The 17,000-nt window shown below is 44.7% G+C and overlaps 1 protein-coding gene across 1 annotated transcript; it reads left to right on the forward strand.

Annotated features, from left to right (window-relative positions):
• Positions 1-3,070: 3,070 nt before the first annotated feature.
• On the forward strand, positions 3,071-15,854 carry socs5b (suppressor of cytokine signaling 5b). Its single transcript, XM_053874298.1, has 2 exons — positions 3,071-3,439; positions 10,194-15,854. The coding sequence occupies exon 2, from the start codon at positions 10,231-10,233 to the stop codon at positions 11,902-11,904; it is 1,674 nt and encodes a 557-aa protein (XP_053730273.1). The 5' UTR covers positions 3,071-3,439; positions 10,194-10,230; the 3' UTR covers positions 11,905-15,854.
• The last annotated feature ends 1,146 nt before the right edge of the window (positions 15,855-17,000 follow it).

The following is a 17,000-nucleotide window of genomic DNA, read 5'->3' on the forward strand; positions in this document are numbered from 1 at the left end:
CCCCCATCAGCGCATGGGACGCAGTTTATCTGCTGGAATTCCTCGCACCAACATCCGCTATTTTGCGTGTCACCTCGCTTTTTACTGCTCAACCGAGGTCAGTTCGGGAAAGTGTGGACCCCACGGTCCCTCGCTTGGACCTCCTGGATGTTGTCAAAGTGATAGGTCTATGGTAAGCGGTGAAGGCTGCGTGCAGCCGTCCTCCGCCTGGTCTGCGTCCATATCTATTTCAGGACTGACTAACTGCCCACACACAAGTCGAGCCTGTCATCGCTTGAGATTTGTTCTCTTTACTTAGAATTCAGTCGAGTGGCCTGCCGCAACAAGACGATAAATAAGATGAGGCTATTACACCTCGGTGAATTACACACCCAATCGCGCACAGTCCGGGGCCTGCAGCGACGCGCTGCGTCTTGCTGCGCTGGAATTTGGAGGTTAAAACAATGGGAGTCGCAGGAAACCAAACGCTTTTGTGGAACACTCGGAGTCGGCAAGAGTTTTCAGTGACGTCTTGGCATGTCATTCAACCAGCCATAACATTAGGACCACTCATCACAGGGGCGTCATGTCAAATATTTAGGTCAGAAATAGGTTGGACCTCAGAGGGCAAACTTCTTATGGGGCCTGACGAAGAAGCTGCACCAATAAACTGGCTGAGAAATAATGTAGAACAGTGATTCTTAAACATAGGGCCGCGTACCCTGGTTGGGCGCCTCCTAGAGGGCCGCTAAAATTGTTTTTGTTTTACACCTTTGGGCCGTGAGACGCTCAGTTTTACTACATGAGCCATGTATGGTGGCAGTAATGTGATAAAGTGATGGTGCTCCCTCCAGTAAAAACTGTTCATGAAAGCACCTGTTGAAGCAGTTGTGAAAATGAATTGGAACATTTTACGTCAATTATTTTATTTACATTTCACTTATATCTTCTTTGGAGTTTAAATAAAATATATCATTTTTATTTTATGATATTTACATATGGTTTTATTAAATGCATTTTTTTCTGAATTTTATTCAGTTTTTCCACTTTGCATCAAGTGTATTTTTCAATTATTAATTGACTTAAGACTCATCCTCCGCAAGCTTATATTTAACCATAAATTATAGATGTACCAGTCATTCCCCTTTAAAGGTCTCAATTTCATCAGAAATATGGAAAATCTTTCATGTTATCTTCTTCTCTTTATCAATGCTCACTTCCTCTTCCCTCCATGAATCATAACCGCTCATAAAGCAACGAAAAATTCAACCCACACAACAGAGTAACAAGAAGGACACGTGCTGAAAATGAATTTACTGAATGAATTTCCGTTTCATGTCGACCTCAATGGTTGCTGCATCAGGAAGTGAGCGTCCCAAATGTGAACACAATAGTTCCCAGGTGTGCGTTAAAGCTGACTTACTCACGGTCCGACACTGACTGGTGGTTTCCAGAGCTGATTCACACTTGCTCACCATTAGCTCTTGTGTCATGGGCTCATGCCTGATCCAGGGATGACCTCATACGTGTGTGTGTGTGTTTGTGTGTGTGTGTGTGTGTGTGTGTGTGTGTGTTTGTGTGTGTGTGTGTGTGTGTGTGTGTGTGTGTGTGTGTGTGTGTGTGTGTGTGTGTGTGTGTGGGAGAGACAGAGAGGTTTTAAGAGCGCGTACTCGCTGTAACTTGAATTAAATGGCCTGCAGGGACGTAATGTCACGTCTAATTCACCGTCAGCTTTTTATTTCATCACTTTAATTGGACTTAGAGCGAAACAGCTCATTTTCTTTGGGATTTCATGACGCAAGAAGGTCTTGTAACTGTGGTAACATGAGAACCTAAGGTGAAAATGACTTCACATTAGTAATAAAAGAATATTTCAGATCACACACCTGGATGTTGCTTCAGTATATGATATTAATATAGCAAAAGAAAAGTGTTAAATTCGATCACATAATTGTAAATATTGTTGATTGGGCAACAAAGGCAGACAAAGAATGAATTCAAGAAATCAATAATCTGTAAATTTGTATTGCAAAATTCAGTTATCGGTTATTAAGTCGGTTGTTAAAATTTTATTTGACGACTTTATTCCCCTATTTTTATTGATTTCTTTCCATTTATTGTCTGTTATTGTCACTTGTGATTTGTGTATAATAATATAATATATGTATATATATATATATGTGTGTGTGTGTGTGTGTATTTTGTTTTGCTTATCTAGCTGCATGAAACGCTCATCATAATGGCTTTGCTTAGTGCAACATTCCTATTGTTTATTTTGCATAACTGATGTTACCAACATTAAAATAGGATAATATGTACATTAAAAAAACAACAAACTTTTTTTTTATAATTTGTGTTTGGTATCCTGTATAGCTACTGAATACAGAACACACACACACACAAAAACACACATACTCATTGACATAACCCTTTGCCCAGCCTCTCACCCTAAACCCAACCATCCAAAACAAATGGCTCACCTGAACCAGGACTCTGAACCAAATTTAAACTCAGTTTTGATGTTTTAAACAAACAAAGAAATTGAGGCTTAATCTTGTCTGGACTGGCAAAACTGTCTTAAATAAGCCCAATGTCTTCACAAGGAGGTGCTTTCCCCCCAAATTGATCCAAACACTCACAGAGGTTGTGATGTTTGTGTTGGTCTCCTCTTGGCGCTCAGGTTTCCTCCCATCATGGACATACCAAAGTGAAGTGATGACTCCAATAAATGTGTGTGAAGGGTGTCACTGATGCAGGGACACCTGTCCTGGGCCCCTCTGCCGCCCACGGCAGGTCGCTGTCTTAACTCAACAAACCCCACGGCCCTTCTCTGCTTGTCACCTCACCTTTTTAGATCTTTTGTTTGCGCAATAATGTCAACTTGGTCCAGACGGTGAGCGCCTGAGCTCTTGTTTGACTCACCTGGATGACGTCACTGGCTCCCGGGGACTCCTCCAGCATCACTGCGCCGCTCCACGTTTCCAGTCCCCGGAGGTTCAGCCTCTCCCGGCTCATTGGTCGCGGCAAACGCCCGTCAGACGGAGACACCTCCGGGTCATTCCTTATCCGCGTCGCGCTGTCGGAAGTGGCCGTCCTTGCTCTTTCTACCATTGGGCCGGGCCGCTGTCAGTCGGCACCCCTCACCCCGAGCAGAGTCCTCCTCCTCCTCAGCTCCCCGTCTGCTCACTCCGCCGTCATATTGGCTGCTCGAGGCAGCCGCGACCACGGCGAGGAAGACCCCTGCCACGATGAAGAGCGGCAGCGCAGACTTTTAAACGGACTCTGTTCGGTTCTTATCGGGACACACCCGGAATGACTCCACCGAGGAGCCGCGGACGCGAAGCGCTTTCATCATCCGATGCCGTGGTCCACCAGGGGGAGGATTTATCCCGGACTCCTCTCAATAGCCATTTTTTGCAGACAAAGAGCTGCTGAATCGAGCCTTGACGAAGACACAAGGGTAAGAGTCCGTCCCGAATTCCTCCTCCTGCATCACACACGTCGTAGTTACACACTTATTACACGCCAAAGAACCGTCGTTCGGCGGACTCGGAATTTTTCTGTCGATTTTTTTCCTCCACCAGCTAACATGCTAACTAGCTTTCCAGGCTATGCTAACCTACTGTATTCCTGTGAAATGTGCTTAACAGACAGCGTAAACGGATGGAATATTGACATCCTATTACACGTTATTATCGGTGTACAGATATATATATATATGCTTTGTTTTTTCTAATCGGAATTAAATTTAGCGAAGCTAGCTGTTAGCTGCTTGGCTAACTTCGGGGCCAGAGAAGAGAGGGGCCTCCGGAAACCCAAAGGCCTTCCAACCGACAGCATTATAACTACGCATATACTCGTAATACCACTCAACAAGCCACCTGCTTGTATTTTATGCTTAGACAATACTCTAGTCAAACTAAAATGTGCGTGTAGTTTTCATGAAGGTGTATTCAACGTCTGAAATGTTCCAATGTGGATGGACTGAACAGACATTTAATGTAAACTGACACAAGTGTAACAGTGCGGCTGGATGTTCAAATATAAAGAGCCATTTCAGCCCGTCCCAACAGGCGTTTGGAGATGAAGACGTTGCTGTCTTATTGACTGCCGGGTCAATTCTGTTCATTAATTCATGAAATTAATTGGCTCTGACAGATGATCCTGGGGGTCAATGTGTGTTGGCAGTCACTTATAGCCCCCCATGGCTATCTGCCATGCTGCATAGCTTACAGAGTGGGAGATGCTACAAATATCTCATTAAGTCTGATCGAGTCTGAGCAAAGAAGTTGCTCTTCCTTCATCATGTCATGTCTCCAGCCCTCTCTCCATGATCACTGTGATCCCAGGAGAATGGGTGTGTTTAGCCTGCTGGAGAGCCAAATACGCCTGGATCTGGTTCAGGGAAGCGTGTGTGTAGTCTTTATTCATATAATGACGGTCAGTCTTGCACACCCTGGTTTATAAATAGAAGTCAACCTGTATAGTTGACCTTTTTGTTTACTCTGATTTGCAGTTTCAACTGAAATGAGGTAAAATGACAGCACAACAGGATTAGGGGATGTTATATACGATGGATGGACTGGATGGTGCACCATGAAACGTTGGTGCCCAGTAACACCGTCGTTGCCCTTCATTACATATTTTAAATATTTTTCCTACCAACATTAGTTTATTCAACATCAAACTGTATTGTAGCTGTATAAAGGAAGGCTTTTGTTGTCGGTGAGGCACCTGGGCTTATCTGAAAAATGTGATAGTTGTTGTTGATATTGTATGTCTGTTGTCTCTGCGCATGGTTCAGAAATGAATGCATTTAGTGAATAAGCTGTAATTTGGAGTGATGTGTGCCATGCCTTGCTCAGGGTGGTGTAGTGCCTCTAATCTAAAACTTTGTGCCAAGGAGAAGTTTTTTTTAAAGATGCTTATAAAATATGTTGGACCTTCATGTGGGTTTTAGACAGTTGGCGTTTGTCGTTATTGGCCTATTATAGTCTCATCACATGTAATAAACAGAGGATAATAATAAGATTGCAAAACATCATTGCTCTAACACTAGGGCTGAATGACTTGAGGGAGAGTGGGGGGTGGATATATTTATTTATCTATTTATTTTGGCAGGCATGGGGGAACTGTGAAAAGACTTCAATCTCTGTTGAATATTGACTTCCAGCTTTGTACACATGTACTGTAATTATCCTCAGCTTGAATAAAATCAGATAAATCATCGAAGGCTGGCAGCACATGAAGAAAATATCCAAACACAACCCTGGTCACAGCGTTGAGGGGAATCCCCACCCCCAAAATTCCGATACACTTTATTGAGATTGAGAGCAAAGTGGATCTGGTAAATTTTCAAAGGTCAACACTGTATGCAGACCTGGAGTCACACTTAATGCTGAAGCGACACCACGACGACTCTGCCAGCAAGGCAAATGATGTAATAAAGAGAGTCGTGGGTTGGACAGTCCAGATAATCTTTGACTAAAGTATATGTTCCACATATAAAAAAAAATAGATAGAAAAAATGTATTGAAAAACCAGGAATTGACAGATTTACAGCAGTTCTGCTCATAAAGGGTTTGGGTGTATGTTACTTTGAGGTTCTGGCCAGGTTTTTAGCTCGGAGTGCGTATGGGCGTCTCCAAAACATGAATAAAATGGATGCCCAATTCTTGAGATTGGCCACCAGATTACACCCCTATATGGCGGAATCTGGTGTCCATGCTCCGGCCGAGAATGGGGCGTCCATTTTTTTCATGTTTTGCAGACGCCCCCTAGCTAAAAGCCTGATGTTGGCACTAAACAGTGGATAATACTAGCATCCCCCACTCTGTAGACTGAGAGTCGGGCTCTCTGATTGATAGAAGCTGCAAGTTAGGGTGGTTCATTTTTCTCACTGCGTGTTTTCTGGTAAGAGGAAGTAATAACAGAGCAAGAGTGTACTGTCATTACCTTAGTGAAAGGGAAATTGATTTGACTCAATTTCATGTTGTGCCACATCGTCCAAATCGAAAATCCTGATTTCGATGATCCATTGGTTTATTTGCCCTGCACTCGGTGTCGTAATAGTTTCCTACATCAGTCAAAGTGTCAAATAAGATGGAAAATGTAGCCTAACAATCTTTTAGTGCTGTGTCAATTGCAGGCCGAAAATAAAATCTCCCCTCCCGCTATAATTTCTAATGAGCATATTGATATTTAGAGTTACATGGAGACAGTGCGAATTTAAACTCATCACTGTGCTGAATTTTTTACAAGCGAAGTGGAAAATACAGCAGCCCAGATGGAAAACTGAGATAGACAGATCTGATATGAATCCAGCCCCAAACAACAGCTCACCTTTTGGAGGCCTGGTGTGGATATGTGCAAAGTTTTAAAGTCACCGTAGTTACAGCGCTAAGAGAAGCGCTAACAACATTGCTGGCAGTAATCATTCAACAGCAGTGCTTGCACGCCTCACCGGGGTAGATCCACTGATCAAACATGACTCCTACGTTTGGAGTGGGATGGAATCCTCATTCAGCAGTTTAATCCCAAATGAGTGATTCATTGTGTTCGGCCCATAAAACCACATAGTGTTCTGAAATCGTTTAGTCAAATGAATGTGTATCTTTCCCACTGAATGCTGTTCATGTTTCACTTCGCCACGTTTAACGTTGGTCAGTAGACTCTACTCAGCTAGAAAAACTTGTAAAGTGCTACTTGCTTCCACTTTCAAATCTCAAGAACTGCATTGTGAGTAGTGTGTCAACGTAACGTATGGGTGGATAGCTGAAGGGAAAAAAAAGAACATTTGGAAAGACAGCGACGTCAATGTATGCTAGCTGCAGAATCAATGTTTGCATTAAAATTGGTGAGATCGGATTCAAGCATGTGCAATCCTTCCACTATGTTGATGGGCTACAATACCGCAGTCCCAAATGTGGCAAATAGTAAATTGACTGGCCACTGCAAAAAGTAATAATGACCTACTTGTTGCTATTTCTTTCTTTACATTGAAAATTTAAATAGTAGCCAAAGTTTACTCAGTATTTTCTACAAATGTATGTACAACAAACGTAGCTGAACGGGTTTATGGAGTGCAGTACGACATCTGCTGCAGTTTGTTGCCCTGTTTTAATACTGGTCGAGGCATGTTTACAAAAACATCTGCTGTTGATATGCGTTTTCCTTGTGTGTCTGCAAATTTGTCTCTAAAGATGACTGGAAGGATGCTGAGGATTTGTGCATTTAATTAGTCAGACCTTATGTCAGTTAATGTAGTTGAGATATATCTACCGCAGCACAGATGCATTCGTGTCAGGAACTATAAATAAAAGTTTTTTTTATAATGGAAAAATCTTGGACCAATACCATTTGGTAGCCATCCATTAATACTTAAGGGTTATGTCCAACCACGAAATAAAGTGGCATGAGTCACATGTGATTTTGACAAAAAAGTCATATTTCTTTGTTAGCTGTGATATTGTGTAGTGTGCAACAGGAGATACCTAATCTGTGTATTCCTGCTCAAAGGTTGTGAAAAACATTTCTGACATAATGATATCTTTAGAGGCAAATGAATCCATAACTAGCTCACAGTAAAATCAATGATGGTATGGTTGTTTAATGACAATAAGTCACGAGGTATAGAGCCGCGGAAGCGAAAATGCATATGATGTTCTGCCATGTCCGAGAACAAAACACTTTTGTGTGAGCTCAGGAAGATTACAAGCATCATTAGTCCTGTAGGAGCACGAGGGGAGACAATATAACTGATGATTATGCGGTTTGTTTGATATTATAGCGGGTTTATCACGGGTGGCTTCAGAGCTCTCAGCGGAAATCAGATTAGCCTGTTAAAGTTGCACAAAGGAATGCTGGTCAGGGAAGATCCTTTATTTAGGCTTAGTGTGTGAAGATGAGCAGATTAGCCGCTCAAGAATGAGTCATGGCAAATTTGGTGACGCCACAAAGCTGCAGTAAACTTGCTCTTCATATATTCTCCCCTGAGGATGTTGATGACATTGAGATTAATCGCTAATTTATATTTTTGTTTTATGATTTTGGAAATGACCATAAAGTAAACCGCCAAAAACACATTCACTTGAATGAAAAAGTAAGCAGAGAAAAAATATTTTGAGGCCCAAAAGGCTGAATACAAAAAAGTATGAAAAGTGAACAATAGATACCTTGCAACCAAAAAAAGATTTGTTGATGCCAGGTTGAAGTTAAGTTTTGTTGGAAGTTTTAATTATCATGTAACAGTGTTTTTGTGTGTACTTTTTTTTCGTGTGGCTTGCTTGATATGCATATCATTCAAATTTGATTTCAGTTCTCAATGCATGCTTGCCATAACTAGATCATCAACAGAACAAATTGATATTGTGATTCTTAAAGATCACAGCCATTTTCTTTGACATCAGTTGATCCAGAAACATCTACAAAACAGGGAAATTGATCCAGACAGGAAGGAATTTGCTTTGAGTCAGACTATTTGGATGTATTTTGACTCCTGTCAAAAAAAAAACTCTCCCAATTTAAAAAATGTGGCCTCAAAAAGGTCAAAGACAGACTGGATCTTTATGGCAAATCCATCACGATTAGTTGAACTTTCTACTTTGGTTTTGGTTAATACCCAATTGGAAGTGTTATAAAAACGATTATTTACTCTTCAAATACACAAAGCTGTTCATGTGGGCCAGAAGGTGCTTTCATAGCAGCTCTCTCTTTGTTGGCACAATGCGGCTGTCTGCGATAGCAAGGTAGCCACAGTTAGCGTCAGCTTGGATCGATTCAGTCCTTGGTATTCATTCAACTCAAGTTCTTAGTAAAGATAATAAAGGTTTGCTGCAAAGTTAAATGTGTGTTTTTAGATTAGCTGCTTGTGCTGTGCATGTTTCTGGACACACCAATGTGGCAGGCTATTACATTACTCTGGTAGAGGGAGAATCATGAGGGGTGAAATGGAAATAATAGACACTGTAGCTTTACAGAGGATTGAATCTGTAAATGTCAATGAAAATATTTGGTTGAAATTTGCTTTGTATTTTGGCCTCTCGTGTTCCCAAGTTTCACGCCCCACCTGTCCCACTGTATGAATGCAACACGTCCTCAAAGAAAATTGTTGTGTTTAATTTTGTTGTCAGCAAATGTTGTTTAAGAATCTTACTCACTACACAACTGAGTTAATCATGAGTAGCTAAGCTAACATTGATTTACTGAACTAAAAGCGACTATAACATTCATAAGAAGTAGTCTGCTTGCAAGTGATGTATTGCAGTACTTCAGTAGATTTACCACATTTTATGGTAAACAGTTTTGTCCTAGCTGCAATGCTATTTGCAGGTAGACTGAATAGCCTTGACTGGAACTTTTACCGCATCTAATATAGTCTGTTTAACTCAATTAGCAGATTGAAATGCATTTGGCCTGACCAAGACTCAAGGAGTCTGGCCCCGATTGTCTTGTTACGGCCTCCATCAAGTTAGTCATGTGCAGAGGAAGGATCTACTCCCTTGGTCATCGCTGTCACAGCTGACCATGCACATCTATAATGTCTTTATCAGTATTAGCCTCCCTTTGCATGCAGCTCCAGCTTTTATCCCTGACTCTAATTGAGTTAACTGATCGCCAAGAAACAAATGCGTGAGGGGATTTAAAGTGGACGATGTAAATTCTATTATCGGCTATACTTGCCCCAATGTGCCTCAGATGTTCAGGGCTCTTGTGTCTGATAAGATGAGGTTCCATTAAAAAAAACCTCAAATGAGCTGTGTGTGAAATGATGACAGTTCTCTCTTGTGATTCTGACCTGGTCTGACTCTGCCTGGTGCAAGATTAGTAAATCACCAGCATATTAGCGTGTGCATGCGGGCCGCCTGCCGCTGTCATAGGGAAAGGTTTGGGTCAGGTCTAGACTGGCTCTGTAATACAGTACATACCAGCAGATCAGCTGTGAGCAGATCCCGGGTTCATTTATAGCTGTGGCCTTGTGTCCCTGCATGTCTGCCTGGCAACTCTGCTGCTCCAGCTACTCAAGCTCACTTGCCGCTCAGACACTTTGGCCCCGTTATATTCACACCACATGTAATTACTGGATGCACAGGAGTCTGGACTATGTTTATGCCCTTTCGACACGACTTTTCTTCACTGCTAAATGTTGAGATTTGTCATGGCCGAGATGAGGATTTTAAGGCCGTGCCGTAATGTGCTTTGTCCTCTGTTCCTAGGTCCCTTGGACTCTTGTTTGAGAAGAAAACTGGCATCATGTGGAGCAATCTGAAGAGCAAATGCCAAACACTCTTCCATAGCAGCAGCTCTGGATCCGGCGAGAGCAGAATTGACGCGGATTCTGTCCACTGTGTGGTGGATCTCGGCCAAGGGAGCAGCTCTGCAGAGGCTCAAACGTCAAGAGCTTCCAGCCCATCCAGAAGTCTCCTCCCTGTGCCAGTGGTGACAGCTGGACGCCGGCATCACAACTGTGTGTCAGACGCACCTCAAATAGTGGAGATCACCCTGGACAAGGACACTGAGGATGTGCGTGTGGGGTCAGGAGGTGTTCCCATGGCTCGGAGAGACTCATATTCCCGCCACGCACCATGGGGGGGCAAGAAAAAACATTCATGCTCGACAAAAACTCAGAGCTCGCTTGAGGCAGATAGGCGGCCTGGCCGTTTACGTGGGAGTGGCTGTCGTCGAGAGAGGCGGTATGGAGGCTGTTCCATCCAGGAGATGAGTGACTCTGTGTCAGTGGGACGCACTCTCAATTCTCGGTCATTGCGCCAGCGCCTCAGTGATACCGTAGGACTGTGTTTGCCGCTGCCTGCTCGCAGACACTCTTCCAAGAACCCCAACGGCTCCAAGCGCAAGATTCACCTTACGGAGCTCATGCTGGAGACTTGCCCCTTCCCACCGGGTTCAGACTTGGCCAACAAGTGGCACTTGATCAAGCAACACACAGCACCAGTCAGCCCGCATTCCTCCAATGCCCTGCTGGAATCCTTTGACCCGGCTCACCCGTCTCCCGAGGACGAGGAGGAACGTCTCAGAGAACGCCGCAGACTTAGCATTGAGGAAGGTGTGGACCCACCACCAAATGCACAGATCCACACCCTGGAAGCTTCCGTGCCAGGTTCATCTGTCTACAAACTGGGACCAAAAATGGCTCCTGGCATGGGGGAAGCCTCTGGTGAGATCCGGCCCTCAACATCTGCGAGCTCTGTGGGGGCCTTATCATCAGGGGCCTGTGCTCCGGTGTTTGGGGCAGCAGCTGCAGCAGCAGCACAGGACTGTGATTCTGAGGAGGATTCGACCACCCTCTGTCTCCAGGCCAGGAAACCCAAACAAAGGCACACTTCAGGCGAAGGCCATCTGAGTCGTCAGCAACCTGGGCCCTGGAAGGTTCACACCCAGATAGACTACATCCACTGTCTGGTGCCAGACTTGCTGCAGATCACTGCGCTGCCCTGTTACTGGGGCGTAATGGACCGTTACGAGGCCGAGTCACTGCTGGACGGACGGCCAGAAGGCACTTTCCTGCTCCGGGACTCTGCCCAGGAGGACTATCTTTTTTCTGTTAGCTTCCGACGTTACAACCGATCACTGCACGCCCGCATAGAACAGTGGAACCACAACTTCAGCTTCGATGCGCACGACCCTTGCGTGTTCCACTCTTCTACCGTCACGGGATTGCTGGAGCACTACAAGGACCCCAGCGCCTGTATGTTTTTTGAGCCGCTGCTGACGGCACCCCTACATCGGACCTTTCCCTTTGGCTTGCAGCACTTGGCCAGGGCCGCCATTTGCCGCTGGACCACTTATGACGGCATAGGCTCTCTGCCGCTGCCGCCTGCCCTGCAGGACTTCCTCAAAGAGTATCACTATAAACAGAAAGTACGAGTTCGCTGGCTGGAGAGGGAACCGCCACTCAAAGTCAAATAAGACGGTGGTGCACACTACAGGAGGGTCATAGAACTGTAGGAATTCCTCATCCGCCGACCGGAAGCTATACTGACATGGTTCTCTGTTCTGTTGGCAGAGGGAATGAAAATGTAACAAGCTATACAAGATTCATTCTAATCTTTTAGTCATGACTAAACATCACAGAAATATGATTATCTCCAGTACAACGCTGTCTGGCTTGCTCACTTGTTGCTGACGGGAAGTGGAAGCCTCATCATCAGTGCTTTGTCTCGTCCCTCTCACGTTTCGCAAACGTCTGCTTGATCCCACGACATCGTCCCGCCTGTACACCCACCCGCATGCCGCCTCCTTCGTCAGAAATGACTCAGAACACCTTTTTTTGACCCTCGTGGCTATTTTGTACAGTTCACTTCTGTGCTCTACGTTTCCTTGCTGACCATGTAGGAAAACCTCAGAGGATTTTGAAGGTGCGTGTGTGTGTGCGCGAGCGCGCGTGTGTGCAGAGGGCATCTGGAGGTGCTGTCGTCGCAGTCGGAGCTTTTCCTATGGATGAAGCTACATCAGGCACATTCTCGGCCGTCTATTTGCACAAGAGGATCAGCTAAGCCACAAACAGGAAGGGATTTTGGGAGGGTCTGTATAGTTTAGAATAGTAATCTGCCAAGCTAAATCTCTTTCAATAACACAAGTTTCCCTTAATATCATGATCGTACAATGAGTAACTGCAGAGCCACCAAACTACCCACCACGTCAGCAGTGGAGCACTCCACCTGTCGGGAGTATTCTTGTTCAGTCTCACAGCCGCTGGTGTCTTCACCCGTGACTGATTTTGTTAAAACATTTGAGGTGTCTGGTCTTGCCATAATTATGGTGCTCAACAGTGTTCAGTTTTGCGCTGGTCTGATTTGGTGGCGTCTTTTATTATTTTCCGTTAATTTTCCAGCAACCAAGAATGAAAACTCGTACCTCTTTATTTTTAAGGTAACCTCCCACTCGGGTGCCATTTTTCTGATACAGGCAGATCTCGCTTTATGAACTCATGAAATGTCTATTGGCTTAGAGAGAATACACATCCGCCCCTTCCTGGTGTTTGCTGTGATGTTCGTAAACCGAAGCATAGCTCGTACACCAAAGCAGGATTCCTTTGGAAATCACAAGGGCATTCGCGAACCGAGGTTTGACTGTGTTATGAAAGCCATCGAGTGGCAGTTGCGACAATGTGGCCGTTGCGACGCATGACCACACTGTCGTGAAAGAAATCATGTTTTGAATCTTTACAATTTTGAAACAACAGAAGTGTATATACTTCCACCAAGTCTAAATCCAACACCGTTTTTTTTATGCACATTTTATTGTTAACGTCACTTATTTGATCATAAAACTGGTTTTCTGTCCAATGACGCCATCAGATGAGACCATCGTAAACAATGTGCCGCTTGATGATCCAAATATACAGGTGCTAAGTCAGCTAAAGCTATGACCGATGATGTAACGATCAACGCTTGCATGTTAGTATGGTAGAATTTCAAACAAGGTCCAATTGCAGCTCAACTGTAGCACACGTGTGTAATGTGAACAATATTACGATAAGCTAATCATGCTTCAACTGTCAGATCATACAGTGTTGGTTATAGATGTCAGTAGAGGAGACTCATGTGCTTGTTGCTAACGTGATTGAATCCGACCATTGGTGCACTCAAGAACCAGAACAGTGGCCCACTATGGATCGGTTCCATTATCCGCCTTGTTTGGTGCGTTGTACCAATGTTAGTGAGGTGATAGAGAGACGCTGCTCAATTCTAAAAACCTCCCAATTCACCCTGGCTTGTGGTTGAAATACCCCACTTATCCAGAACCATTCGCTAGCGCTACAAAGATGTAGGTCCAAACAGCGGCAGGTCACTTTAGAGCTATTTGAAAGACGCATCTGCTCACTTCAGCTGCGTCGTGGCTAAGCTAGCGCTAGCTTCGTTCATCCCCTAATCTCGGGCTAATGTCACCCTCTCTGGGTATAAACTGGGCACTAAACCAGGCTCTGTTGCCTTAAGGCTGTAACAACTTTTCCACCTATTCCTCACATCACAGCGTCCGATCTGGAAATGGACGCCCGGAGTGCCCTCGCTTCCTTTCGTGGCCTGCACACTTTATTATCTTCTTTCCAACGGCACTTTAATTGTGTATTTGTGTTCCAAAGTGCAGTCGGCGGGTATCTGACAGCGACGCCGTTTTATTGTGCCGGCACTTCAAAATCCAACAGTGAGATGGCATTTTGTCTCTTTCTAAGCGAAAGCAGGCAAGTGGATGATGAAAGGAAATGACAGGAGGCATTTAGGAGTCCAGTTCAGAAACTTCTGCGCTGAGCTGAATCCTCAAATCCTCCACTCTTTAAGAGCAAGAGCGGTGTCGCTGTTTGAGCACTTGTGTGCTGGATTGGTGAAGACAGCAAAATGTATGAGTGTGAAAAAGTGTAAGAAGCAGTCGGTCCAGATATATTTCACTTGAAGTTGTGGAGCTTGTCCCCTCATGCTGCAGACTTGTGTGTGTGTGTGTTGTTCTGGAGGTGTATTTGTGAATGGACAGAGCCACATTGAGGATTCAAGTGGGACGGCGGTGCAGTCACGAGCGTGAGGTGTCAACGGCGACCCCTATGAACGGCTCCTTCTCTGCCACCGTCCTCGCGCTCCCCTCGTCTCAGGCAGGCCCATTGTACGGAGAGTCCCAGGACCCTCGCAGCCGGTTTTCCCCATGGGAAATAACTGACCTTAACTGTAGCACATGTTTGCCATATAACCCCATAGATTTAGGTGTTTGTTCGGTGGAATAGATGTGTAAAAGAGCCGAAAAAGATAAAGACATTCAATTCTTCTGTGGTGCTTTAGCTGTCTGGGATGTTGGCACTCGCTGAAGTCTGGCGGACGCTGTGCAATTTTAGCCATGTCAGCATGAACTTGAGGCATCTGATGGTTGATCTCGGTATCTATGGAAGAGCTATCTGGTCTTGTTCATCCGTTGGGCAACATGAGAGCCAGGGCACACAAACAAACAAACAAAATGATGATCATTGGGTGAGGTGCTGAAAACTGTGGTTTTGATGTACAATTCCTCCCTGGTTCTCCAGGGTTTACTGGGGTGTGTGCATGCTACATTGACTGAAGATGCCTCGATCGCTCGACATAGCTTCAACAGACCAAAAATCTCACAGCGTCCGCCCCATTTCGCCGCCATGCCTGAACCCTCCGCCCTAAAACCAGGGACTCGTAAACATGGACCACACATAACCATTTCTGTGCACCTTCTCTAGTAAACGGGGCGTTCCATGTCTATTCAACACTTCTAAATTGACACTCGCTGCACTACAAGAGACAGCCAGACGATGTCACTCGCTGTAAAGTGGACGTAGGACCCCTCGCTCCCCTCCCCCGACCTCGGTACGACTCGTGATTCTGCCAGCTAACAAAGTAGATATATTTTATTTGTCCCGTGTATATTTGAAGAAGATGGTTTCATATGCAAACAGAAAGATGTATGAGAGAACTTTTATTTTCATGACGACGCGTTCCTGATATGCAACGGAGTGTCGCGTAACTATGGTTACAATCCTCTGTCACTTTAATGCTGTATGTGCACATTGGCTGCTGCGTGGATGCGGGCGCCGAGGCAACGGGACTGGCCACGCCCCCACAACGCCATTTTCGTCCTGACCAATCACAAAAGCCCCATTTCTCAAAACCGAGCTGCCGTCGGACGGACACGGCCGTCCCTTTTCTCTTTCCTTTTCCTCCGTCAGGTTAGAAGTCGTGTAAATGGCACACTCACATTTCACTGTCTGTTCTGTGTATCTGCTTCACCGGTTGTTCTTTTGAAGAGGCGTCGGACGCGACACGTGTAGCTGTCACTCTTGGTGCTTTGGCTTCTGCTTCATTGTCTTAATATTCCAAATAAAACTGTTAAGTGTACACGTGACATTTCCTGACTGTTTTTTTCTGCCCTGCACACACTCAAATACTCTCAGGTTCAAACAAGCTTTTAGCTAGGAGGGCGTCTGGGTGTCTGCAAAACATGAAGAAATGGACGCATCATTCTCGACCATAGCTTAGTCGCCAGATTACAGTGGTATATGGCGGAATCTGGCGGCCATTTTTTCATGTTTTGCCAATGCCCAGACGCCCTCCTAGCTAAAAGCCTGGCTCTTCAAAACTCGATATGCGATCAATCTAAAATTCATTAGATGGACATTCATTGGACCTTTGCAATTGTTGACGTCTTTTTTTCTGACAGAAAGTAATTGGTCAGGCTTGTGCTTTTTAATTTCATGCACATTTTTTGTAGCGCTGTTTCAGTTCACATTTTTCACTCAGTTCCTTCAAACACTCCATACTTGGTTCCTGGTATTTCACTGTCCTACTGCTCCACCTGAGCTCGTCCTCCGTCTCCTCCCTGTTCGGCAGCAGCCCTGCAGACAGACGCGAGCGAGCCGCCTGCGACTCCACAGTTAAGTATTTGTTCGTCCGAAACGAAGTATAAATAGCATGTGGGTTATCGGTTTCATGTTAGCTACCCAAGGTTATGAATAATTGATGCTCGCCCAAGAGGAAAGAGGGTCGGGGGACTTTCTGTGGGCAACAAAACTTTAGCAACAAACTCGTATAAACTTGCTCCGGTACATTTGCGTCCATGGTTTTTTTTTAAACAGTCCTGGAGTCTGCTGGCTTGACCACAATAGACACGGAGCCAATAACTCTCCAGCAATAACTTGTGGAATCCAGAGTTGGATGTGGGTCACTGAGGAGGAGGATGAAAGCGATGAAGCTTGTCTTGTTTATCAGAAAACGCCTCCAGAATTTTCGTTGCCTTTTTAGGGCTACTCTATCTTTGGTGAAGCAGGTCAAAGGTCGGCATCACCACTATTACTATCACGACTCAGTTCTCATTGGGACTTGTGTATTGACCCATAAACTGTCCAAATCGATATTTTTACAGTGTGTCCAACAGTGTGTAGTTAGTATTGTAGGTTTTCCATTATTTACTGTTAGTTCTCTGAGAATCTCTTCCATATTTGAGCAAAACTGGACTGTAAGATCCCGAAAGAAATTGAATTGAATCAAGTCCACCTG

The sequence above is a fragment of the Synchiropus splendidus genome, chromosome 9, assembly GCF_027744825.2.
Source record: "Synchiropus splendidus isolate RoL2022-P1 chromosome 9, RoL_Sspl_1.0, whole genome shotgun sequence".
NCBI lineage: Eukaryota > Metazoa > Chordata > Actinopteri > Syngnathiformes > Callionymidae > Synchiropus > Synchiropus splendidus.